General features: G+C 51.1%; 1 protein-coding gene across 5 annotated transcripts in view; it reads right to left on the reverse strand.

Moving 5' to 3' along the window:
* The window catches only part of LOC310866655 (R3H domain-containing protein 1-like), a 67,053-nt gene extending 61,905 nt beyond the window's left edge, over positions 1-5,148 (reverse strand). For all 5 annotated transcript variants that reach the window (XM_083776349.1, XM_083776350.1, XM_083776348.1 and 2 more), the window contains exons 1-2: positions 5,011-5,148; positions 1,721-2,371 (exon numbers count right to left, since the gene is read on the reverse strand). In XM_083776349.1, coding sequence (XP_083632475.1) covers positions 1,721-2,329 — 609 coding nt within the window. In that variant the 5' untranslated portion in view covers positions 2,330-2,371; positions 5,011-5,148. The remainder of the gene's footprint in view (positions 1-1,720; positions 2,372-5,010) is intronic.
* Between the last annotated feature and the right edge of the window lie 6,731 nt (positions 5,149-11,879).

Below are 11,879 nucleotides of genomic sequence, written 5' to 3' on the forward strand. Positions count from 1 at the left end.
TTTTCTTTTTAGTTAGTAATTTTTTTAAGTTTTCTACTGTGTGTGTGTGTGTGTGTGTGTGTGTGTGTGTGTGTGTGTGTGTGTGTGTGTGTGTGTGTGTGTGTGTGTGCTACAGCTGCGTCCTCTGGTGGCGGGCGGGTGGTGTCACAGCGGGACAGACAGACAGACACACACACAGACACGATCTGCAGGGTCTCATAGTTAGTGCTCACTGCGTTCGCAATAATTCTGGGGGTCCTTGACATGAAAAAGGTTGAGCACCAACTGACATAGAAACATGGGTTTTTCTGAAAACCATTAGGATTTATTAGGAGTCCAAAATGGGTTAAGGAGAGGGTCGTCTGAGAGGACTGCAATAAACAGTAAAAGGCTCAGCACTCTTTTCAGATGACAAACACACTGAGACACTGAACGCAGAGCCAAGCGAAATGTCACAGCATCGGAGGAGAGAAACTTGGCTGCTCACTCGCTGCTCACCCCGTCAGCAGAGAGAGGACGGGGAATGAAATTTGGACGCTGCAGCGCACCCCTCCCTTTCCCTACACCCGCCCGCAACCTTCAAGCATATAATAACCTTTTTTTTTTCCGCCATCGCCTGTGCAGGTTCTCATAACTCAATTATCTGCCGATTGATTGGTTGTGCTTCACACAGAGGCTCCCCAGGGCCCCTCTCAGCGCAGCGTTGTATCGGAAAGCAATTATTTCTGCTGCTCAACTCCACTTGCCATTACAAGGCCCAATAATGCCCCCCCACACACACCACCTTGCCCCCCTCACTAGTCCCCCCCCCCACCCCACCACCCCCCCCAGACATCTCCTAGCACATATACCTTTAGTTTATTCCCATGACACCAAGCGAACCCTTTTCAACTGACACACTGCACTCCAATAAGGAAATTGGAGTGGCTCAGAGTTGATTGAGGTGAGTTATAGGAGGGGAAGGGGGAGGCGGGGAGGTGGGCGGGGGGCTGAGGCAAACGGTGGGGAAAATGGGCTGACAGGCGTGGGACTGTTGGAGAGGGAGGGAGGGGGGACACGCCGTGTGGCCGATGGCATGGGACTGTTGGGGAGGGAGGAGGGGGGGGGGAAACACGCCGTGTGGCCGATGGCATGGGACTGTTGGGGAGGGGGGGGGGGGGGAACACGCCGTGTGGCCGATGGCATGGGACTGTTGGGGAGGGAGGGGGGGGGGGAACACGCCGTGTGGCCGATGGCATGGGACTGTTGGGGGGGGAGGGGGGGGGGGGGGAACACGCCGTGTGGCCGATGGCATGGGACTGTTGGGGAGGGAGGGGGGGGGAACACGCCGTGTGGCCGATGGCATGGGACTGTTGGGGAGGGAGGGGGGGGGGGGGAACACGCCGTGTGGCCGATGGCATGGGACTGTTGGGGGGGGAGGGGGGGGGGGGAACACGCCGTGTGGCCGATGGCATGGGACTGTTGGGGAGGGAGGGGGGGGGGGGAACAAGCCGTGTGGCCGATGGCATGGGACTGTTGGGGAGGGAGGGGGGGGGGGGGAACACGCCGTGTGGCCGATGGCATGGGACTGTTGGGGAGGGAGGGGGGGGGAACACGCCGTGTGGCCGATGGCATGGGACTGTTGGGGAGGGAGGGGGGGGGAACACGCCGTGTGGCCGATGGCATGGGACTGTTGGGGAGGGAGGGGGGGGAACACGCCGTGTGGCCGATGGCGTGAAAGCCTTTTTATATAATTTTTTACCTGACTTTCGTCCTTGTCTTGGCAGACGTCGACTTCTGCTTCAGGCGGAGGCTGGGGCGGTGGCGGCTGAGACAGCGGCTGGGTGTGAGCGGGAGGAGGCGGTGGCGTTGTTGGCGGTAGCTGCTGGGCGTCAGAGCCAGAACCCTGAGGCCGGGCCTGGGTGTCAGACGCAGAACCCTGAGGCCCGGCCTGTGGCTGCTGGGTGTCAGACCCAGAACCCTGGGGCCGGGCCTGGGTGTCAGACCCAGAACCCTGGGGCCGGGCCTGGGTGTCAGACCCAGAACCCTGGGTGTCAGACCCAGCCTGGGGCTGCTGGGTGTCAGACCCAGCCTGAGGCCGGGCCTGGGTGTCAGACGCAGAACCCTGAGGCCCGGCCTGTGGCTGCTGGGTGTCAGACCCAGAACCCTGGGGCCGGGCCTGGGTATCAGACCCAGCCTGGGGGGCCCGGGGGGCCTGTGGCTCCCTGCAGTCGCTCTTGGTCAGGAGGCCGGTGGTGTCGTCGTCTTCGTCGTTGTTGGGGGCGTCCGGCGTAGCGTGGCTCTCCTCCGTCTCCAGGCCTCTCATAGTGTCGCTCGTCTCTTTTACAGTGACAGTATCAGACATCCTCATTAGAGAGGAGGCTACTGGGAGTGTCTACCAAGAGCTGGAGACCTGGAGAGACAGAGAGAGACAGAGAGAGAGACAGAGAGACAGAGAGAGAGAGACAGAGACAGAGACAGAGACAGAGACAGAGACAGAGACAGAGACAGAGACAGAGAGAGACAGAGAGAGACAGAGAAACAGAGAGACAGAGAGAGACAGAGACAGAGACAGACAGAGAGAGACAGAGACAGACAGAGACAGAGAGACAGAGACAGATGCAGAGAGAAACAGAGAGACAGAGAGAGAGAGAGTTTGTCTACAGTTAGCTTTTCTCACGTCGCCCAGAGGCACTGGGAACACTTCACAAACAGATCGATGAGGTCAATGACAATTTGATATTAACGTCAACTGTCCAATAATAATAATAAAAATGCAGCACTCAAAGTGCGTACCACCCACCTCTAACCACCTCTCCAACCCCATCCTGCCAGGAATAATGAAAACCAAAGTGCCGGAGAGCACCTGGCACCTAGGAGGGAGTGAAATCGAAAGTGGCGACGTGCTAATGAGAAGTGCGGGCATCTAAAACCCCAACCATTATCACGTTACAGAGTGAGATGCGCGCACCGAGTGGCACTCTTCTTCCCCCGATCACGCTAAGCCTCTGACAGCATCTGGTGCCACGTCAGTGGGCCCAGATGGCACTCCGCTCTGCGACAGGCCGCGTTGTTGCCAGCCACGGCTGCGCCTCCTTCACCTCCCGAAGACACTGACACTCCCATATGCAGGCTTCAGCCGTGGCAGGCAGGCCGGTCAGCCGGCCACTGGGGACCGGTTCTCCTCCTCCTCGTGGAGGGGGGGGGGGGGGGGGGGGGGGGGGGGGGGGGGTGCAGGGAGGAAATCATAGCGAAGCCATCTCTCCCTTTGTTATCTCCTGTCTGGCAGCAACCTGTCAGCACGCTGGCATCCCAGTCATCTTGTGCCTCGGACTGTCTTTCGCTCGGTTGAGTCTGTTCGTCCGGCTTCGTCATCGAGACCGTCATCGAGACAGTCTCTGTGCTAATGCCCTGTTCAAAGATCTGGTCACTCACAGGAACGCAACTAATGCACGAAACTGAGGTACTACTGACAGATATTAGCGACTTTAAGCAACGATGGCTACGGCAGTCGGCTACGGCAACCGGAAATGGATCAGTGCTCACATACATAAACCCTTTCTACTACGGCAGAACCTACACTTCCATCTACAATGTCATAAGCATGTTTATTGAAATGATAGCTGTCATACATTTACAGCGATTGCTCCATCACCTCTCTTATGCTGTGTGATGGATGGCATGCTCCGAATGAAGAAATAACACTAAATACCATCATATGTCATATTAAAGGAGAATTCCATACTAAAAGGCTTTCTTACCTTTCTTTGTAGTTGTTACGTCCCCATCAAAGAGGTCCAGGTGTTATTTTGTGCAAAAGCTCCTTATTGGCTATTTCCCCTACCATAAGCCCTAAATGAATTGCATTGAATTGAATGGGATGTATGGGGTGTTGTGCTAATTCGCTTATTTCCATCGCTCAAAATGATATATTTTTTGTATATATCCTCTCTTCATAATGTAAATAATAACCCAAGTGGCACACTTTACTACTTATTTCGATGGAAATAAGCGAATTAGCACAACACCCCATACATCCCATTCAATTCAATGCAATTCATTTAGGGCTTATGGTAGGGGAAATAGCCAATAAGGAGCTTTTGCACAAAATAACACCTGGACCTCTTTGATGGGGACGTAACTACAAAGAAAGGTAAGAAAGCCTTTTAGTGTTTGTTAAAACGGTTTTAGAACAACACAGATCCACTGCTGATCATGTCCAGCGCATACGAATTAAGCAATATCGGCAAGTTAGCTGATGCTGTTAGCGACGGGGAGTTTGACACATGCTGCATAGACGTCACCATGGCAACCAATGTTGCCGTCAGCTGTTTGCTTAACGATTTTGACAGCTACGGCGACTGCGTCACAGCTACCGTACTTCCGCGTAGCGGAGCCGTCCTGAAAACAGCCGTTGCTGAAAGTCCCTATTATGATTTATTTATTGAAATTTATTGAAAAGATTTCCAGCACAGGATGAAATCCTCTACGCCAGACTCAAAACAGACATAAATACATTTCACAAGTACATACATACATAAGTACATTCATATTCTTTTTTTTTTTTACACTTTAAAACAAACCAAGTTCATGTGGACCCGCCCACTTTGGGTTTTTTCTTATATCTTATACATAATACACTTCCCGTATTTACCAGTCTATGACCTTACAAGCCAGCCCTATAGTTATACAAAAAACCTTTTGTTGACCAAAATTTGTCAAGTCTATTCTTAAAAGTATTGACTGAAGGAGCCTGGACCACTTCCTCCGGAAGTTTATTCCATGCTCTGACAGCTCTAAGTGTAAAGAAATTCTCTCTTTTCTGAATGACAATTTAGTGGTAAGAGTTTAAGAGAATTCCCTCTCAGCTCATACCTGCTGTCCTAAAAATGGTCATATATCTGGTGAACAAGTTTATAGACCTCGATCATATCTCCTCTGTGCCTCCTGTACACCAACGTTGGTAACTGTAAGTGTCTTAACCTTTCTTCATATGACCTTTCTTTCAACCCTGGTATTAGTTTAGTATGACGGTGCGAGTGTGAGTCTTACCAACGGTGCTGCTGCTGAGTGCTGGGTGCCTGCGGTGGCGTGGTGGCGCCTCCAGAGAGGTGGCTGAAGCCCGCGGGGTCCCGTTGAGTTCTGCTGCCGTGGTGGTGCTGGTCGTGTTGGTGCGTGGCGTTGGGGCGGTCACCCAGGCGGTGGCGTGTTGTGGTGTTGTTGTTGTGCGTGCTGGAAGCCCTGAGGAAGAGGCCCATGTCCCCGTCAACAGTGCTGGGTCCAGCTCACAACGCCGTTGGCTGATGACAAGCCTCTCATGCCCCGACGTGACCTGGAGAAGAGGAGGGAGGGGAGTTTAGGTTGGGTTAGGTTTGGGTTAGGTTGAGTTTAGGTTAGGTTAGGTTGCCTCTGACAAGCCTCTCATGCCCCGACGTGACCTGCGAGCGGAGAAGAGGAGAAGGGAGGGGGGAGTTTAGGTTATACGTTTAGCAGTCGTACAAGCTTCTCAGTCACGTCGATACCTCTTTGTGCAAAGATGTTCACCTGAATACTGAGACAGGAAAAACGCATTTGAATTCCAGTCATTTCTGAATTAAATGGCACTCTGCCTGGCTGAGCCGATGATGCCGGCTGTCTTGGCTTTGATTCCCCCCCTCCTATCTCCCATGGTTTCCCAGCCAGCCACCAGTGCGTCTCTGAAGGCTAACGTTTCCATATCCCTGCTCCGCTCGCCGCTCTTAAGCCCATATGCTCTGTGAAGTTAAGAGGGCTGGCAGCCGTTTGGAAGAACTGCGCCGTCTCTGAGAGCCGCTCGCTCGCTTGCCCAGGGGCGATCAAGCGCTCAAAGAAGGAAGTTCCTTGTCGGAGAGAGAGGTGTGGCTGGGAAGGTCAAGTTAAGACGTTGCAGCTCGCCGCCGTAATCCGGTTAGCGGCGTAGCTAGCTGGGCGTGCTCGTATACTCTGCTGGTTTCCACGGTGCGACGCAGAGGTTGAGGTATAATGGAGTCTATACCTCCCTTAATCCATTTTGAACGGGAACCCATTTTGGTATTAGCATCATGTTATGCTTTAGCTATTGAAAAATAGCAGATCTACAAGCTCATACGAGCTTGTAGGTCTGCTATTTTTGAAAAATCGAAGAACGACTGACATTTTTAGAATCTGATCTCAGGTCAGAATGGGTTAATCAGACCAGTGTGTGTCCAGTGGAAACCTCGTATGAATCTGATCTCAGGTCAGAATGGGTTAAAAATGCCTGCCAAACTTTTATCTGGCTCGGCGCCATAATTGATAAGCTCTATGTTTCAGTGCAGCCCCTCCATCTGTGGCCAGTAGTATAGCCTCGATTATTGTGACAGAACCCCTTTTGGTGTTTTGAACCGTTAAGTTATACTTTAGCCATTGGGAAAAATGGCAGATTGACAAGCTCGTAGCGCTATGAGCTTGTAGTTCTGCCATTTTTTTTAAAATGGTTCAAATGTGGCGCAAATCATTGAATATATATTCTTTCAGAGCGAACGCTTTTAACTCAAATCTTTGCTTCTGGGAGTGTCCCTGGAACAACATATTTTCAAATGGGGGGGGGGGGGGGGGGGGTGACACAGAAACATAGGTTTTTCAGAAAACTGTTAGGATTTAGACAACATTTCTTTAGAACCATCCTCGGGTCTAAATGGGTTAATTTGAAGTCAACCCAGTCATGCCAAGGCAGAATGTGTGGAGCTGTAATTTCAGAGATACAAATACTGCATACCTACAGTAGGCCTGTCACAATTGTTACACAAGAACCATTAGTCGAGATAATTAAAAGTATCTTTCGCATGATCTTCAAATTCATGTTGCAAAATGTTCATGTATTTTCAAACATTCAAAACAAAAACAAAATTGTGAAAATAGCTACAAGCTCAAAACACATCATATCAGCTTTTTTTTTTGGTAAATATTAAATAAATATTTGTCATGTCCCTTGCCCCTTGTGCACATTTTGTTCACGCAGCCTAAAAAGCCAAAACATAAATGTAATTTACGTCAGAACGACAGAAACACAATGAATCATCAACAACGTCAAAATGTCCCCAATGGGGGACAGACAGCCCGATCGATGCCGACCGACCGGCCTTTGGCCAGAAGCCTGACACGATGCGGACTGTCGGGAACGACAGGACACACCGCTAAGGGACGGCCGCCGACCGCTCTGACAATGTAGCACATTCCTCACAGTAATGGAGGCGACGCAGGGGCTGCTGCATTATTTAAGCTGCTGCTGCTGGCCTCGTCTGATTGGAATTCATGTAGACAGGGAGACTGGAGTTGGTCGGGGGGGGGGGCTTGGAGCAAAGGACAGTTTGTGGGTGGTTCGGGGGTTCTGTTATTTCGGCCATATGACGAATGCCATCACGCAGTGTGTCATCTCACTGCTATCAGTCACACAACATGCAGAACGTCGCTGTCAACATTGGATGTCCAAAACAATTACTTTTCAGGAAATGGGGAGGGGAAAAGAATACCTGTGTTCCAAATGTTCACACACACACACACACACTTTTCAACAACAAAGAGCTTGCCTTTTTTGCTACTTTTGCAACGCAGTAGTGAGATTGAACCAAGAACAAAAATGATAAAATATGGAGATGCAAGGTTTCCCGCCTGACGGCCACAGCGCTAATCTCCAATCCGTAATCCTAGGTAGCTCATCAGGGGCGTGTTGCAGCCTTGTCAAAGTCCCCCCTTTCCTCCGTTTCCTCTGCGGCGCCCCCCTGCCCCTGTGTGTGGGGGCGACTCTCCGCGGTGAGTGACAACTTGCCAGCGGCCCCGTTCAACGCCGTCCCCCACATTACATCTTGACTCTGCCCGCCGGTCGCCCGTGACCGCAGCGGGGAGTTGCGCCCAGCGGCTAACTGCTGCGTGGCAGAGGGCACGGCGGCCAGCGGCTAACTGCTGCGTGGCAGAGGGCACGGCGGCCAGCACGGCCAAAAGGCACTCCAGAACATTATTTTTTTCCCCACCTCCTCCTCTCTCTGTGAGTAGAACAGCTCAAGGACAATTATGCTTTTAATGCACTGAGAGATGCTGCTATGGAATTCATGAGAGCTTGCCCTCTCTCTCTCTCTCTCTCTCTCTCTCTCTCCCCCCCTTCCCACCGCTCGCCAACACTGCCCCTCCCCCACGGGCTTTAATGGAGGGATGGGAGAAAAAAACACCCACCCACGCCCGGTCGACCTTTCCCTCAAACACCCCCGCAGTGAGGCATCCACAGATGGAGCCTCGCTGGGATGGGTTGTGTGTGTGTGTGTGTGTGTGTGTGTGTGGGGGGGGGGGGATCGGCCTCAACATTGATGGAGAGCGGAGCTACTCCAGGTATGGGATAAAGAAGAGGCTACTTGTGAAGCCCTCGGTTAAAACACAGCCTGTGTTGCAGCGGCAGTCAGGCTGTCACAACCTCTGACATTAAAACGAGTCACATGACAGCAACGGCAAGGTATCCCAAGTGGGCACGCCGATAGAGATGGACACGTTATTGAATCGTTGGATCTCGTCTCAGCGAAGAAGGCGTCCGGCGTCTTTGTGAGCAGATGCTACACAAAACAACAACGAAGGTGACTCGTTTAATGGAAAAAAACAAAAAAAACAACAACCCCAGAATTCAAATTCATACCTGCCAGATGGAGCAACATCATTGCGATGCATTCTTAAACAGAGAAAGGTTTATTCTTTTTTTCCCTCTTTCCTCTCACTCATACCATCTTCTCCTGGTAGTGCGTGTGCGTGCGTGCGTGCGTGCGTGCGTGCGTGCGTGCGTGCATGCGTGCGTATGTATGTGTGCGTGCGTGCCACTTCTTCTTGGCTGGCGTCTGAGCAGCTGCAGGCTCCGCTGAGCAGGCGAGGACGATCCGTGTCCACATTTTACAGCTAATTGGCCAATGTGTCTCCGTCCGTTCAGCCACTGGCTGGCAGGCAGCAGAGAACAGAGGAGAGGAGAGCTCCTCACAGCCTCAACAAGACAAGTCTCTGTTCCGAGACAGGTCAGTGGCCTTGTGACCAGCTCAGTGGCCTTGTGGTTAGAGTGAAACTGGGAGGTCGGGGGTTCGATCCCCGGCCGGGTCATACCAAAGACTGTAAAAATGGGACCAGGTGCCTCCCTGCTTGACACTCAGCATCAAAGGGTTGGATCGGGGGGTTAAATCTACTAATCAAATGATTCCCGAGCGCGGCGCACGCTGCAGCTCACCGCTCCAAGAGATGGGTCAAATGCGGAGAACAAATTTCACTGCGGTAACGTGTGTGACAAATCGTATGAGTTTGACTTTGACAACCAGTGCTGACGTTTAGGGGTTAAGATGGACAAGAGTAATAAAAAAGATATATATATATATGTCCCATCGAGGAAACCGAGAGGGAAGCAAAGCAGGACGATTTGCAGTACAAGTGAACGGATGTAATGGTGCGTCTAAATGCCCAGAGGTGCGTGAGTGGCGCGCACGACCGTGTGAGAGTGTGTGTCACACACACACACACACACACACACACAGAGAGAGAATAGATCTCTTTGAAGATACAAATGAGCTATCTGTGTTGGTGTCAGCAAGCCGACAGCCAGGCGTGGAGGAGTTATTGATCGGTGCCGGGGTGGATAAATAAAGCTGTTGTGGCTCAACCTGCCCCGGTGTGTAAAATGAGAGCAGGGGAAAGGAAGGGAAGGTGTGTGTGCGTGTACGTGTGTGCGTGTGCGTGTGTGCGTCTGTCACTCACGCTCCTTCACTATTAACCCAGTCTGGACAGGAGAAGCCCCTTTTGGGTGCTCATTGCCCAATACGAGCTTGTAGATCTGCTATTTTTTGGGGGGAAAAAAAATCGTGAAAATGTTGGTGCAAATCTTTTGAATGTATATATTCTTTCAGAGCGAACGTTTTTTTTAACTCAAATCTTTGCTTCTAGGGGGGGGGGGGGGGGGGGGTTCCTGGAATAGGGGGGAGTCGGTGGGCCAATTACATATAATTTTTTTGGGGGTCCTTGACATGAAGTATTGAGCACCACTGATACAGAAACATGGGGATTTCAGAAAACTAATCAGGATTTATTTATAAGGCACTTGTAGAATCGTCCTCAGGTCTAAGTGGGTTAATGGCCGGGGAGGGGGGGGGGGCATACTATGTGGTACTTTGTCTGGATAGTTCATGCACCAGTTTATGCACCAGTTTATGCACCAGTGTGGTGCGGAGAAAAAAAAAGAAACTTGCAGGTCGTTTTACCACCATATGCAATCGGGCATAGAAACAGGGAACAGGCCCCAAGGTTGGGTTTATAACAGTTTGCGTCAAAGAAAAAAAAAAAAACAGTACTACTAATTTCTAATATGTCATTTAAAAAAAATCCAAAACCAATAGTGATCATGTTAATTTAAGTTAATCTGCAACCATAACATACGACAGACCAAAAGATGGTCCTTTTTCGTGCATGTACTCAGACAACACACACACACACACACACACACACACAGTCACACACACACACACACACACACACACACACGAGGGGTATAGCAGGCTTATAAATATAATCCCCATCAGCCCCGCGTGTGAACTATCATTATTTCACGGCCAATTATATTTACGGATGATTGGCAGTTGGGGATGAATACAAATGACAGGAGGGAGAAGTACTCTGATGGCCGACTCTCTGCCACGGTGGAGTGGATGATGGGTGGGGGGAGGGTACGGACATACGTGTGTGTGTGTTAATAGCATCCTTTCAGAGCCATAGCGCCATCATAGGCCCTTCCGTTCCGTTTTTTTTCTTCTTCTTAGTTGTCGATCGACAGACACGATGCCTCACACAAAAGGTGCATCCCGTTCACACTCTCATTTCGCTGCATTTCAAAAAAAGGCACACAGTCAGTCGCACTGTACATACTACAGGTCTCCACTGTGTGTATCCCCCCCCCCCAAGAGGCACACACACTTTACCAACGCCTGTGACTTAGGAGGACACACAAAGCAACCCACGGGTGGGGGGCCCCGAGGGGGCCTCATCAGAGAAGTGGCCCATCACCATCGGAGGCGGACATTTCTAGTTCTGCGGACTATACATCGGTGGATGTATGAGAGCCTTTAAACCACTTAAACCCCCCCGAGGAATCCTTTTGCTGAAAATAGCCGATCGAACAGCTCTCAACGCGTCGCCACGGCAGCACATACAGTGTTCTGCGAACGCGTTGACAGCTTGTCGATCGGTTTCAAAGTCCTTCCAACACACGACAACCGCAAAACACACTTGGGCGAACGACCCCACCACCTCCAATCACATGGGATAGACCCTGACGAAGACCTTTTGCTCGAAACGCGTAGGTCCTGTTATTTATTTGCCTTGCTCATCGTCAAATAAACCATTTAATTTTTCACCAAAGACGGAGTGCCTTGGATCTGCAATTCACATTTTTGACAAGCAGTGCTACTTGGAGGAAGGATACCTTGTGTCTATATGGTTTTACCTGTATCACCAAAGAGCATCCATCTAAGAGCCACTAACAGATCCCTGCAGCGCTTCCATTACTCGATTTGTAAACTGCACATGGGGTATAAGTTGGTTTAAGTTAACCCAACAGGCATCCTTATTTCGGCAGGGCATCGTCAATGTCAGCGGCGAACATCTCACCGGCCGATAATAAAAAAAGGAAAATGGTCGAACGACCCAAAACAAGCTCACAATAAACACAACCCGCCCTGCGTCGTCAGGGGGTTGCAATGAACTATTTTCGAACAGCCCCCCCCCCCCCCCCCCCCCCGCATCATCATCGTCGTCCTCCTCCTCCGGAGAGCTTCTGAGGCCCCTGGCCAGGTGGGGCACACACACGCACGCGCACACACACAGTTGTACACAGTATGGCACATGTCAATGGAGGAAGTCTCACACACACACACACA

The sequence above is a fragment of the Protomyctophum parallelum genome (assembly GCF_964188405.1).
Source record: "Protomyctophum parallelum genome assembly, chromosome: 11".
Taxonomy (NCBI): domain Eukaryota; kingdom Metazoa; phylum Chordata; class Actinopteri; order Myctophiformes; family Myctophidae; genus Protomyctophum; species Protomyctophum parallelum.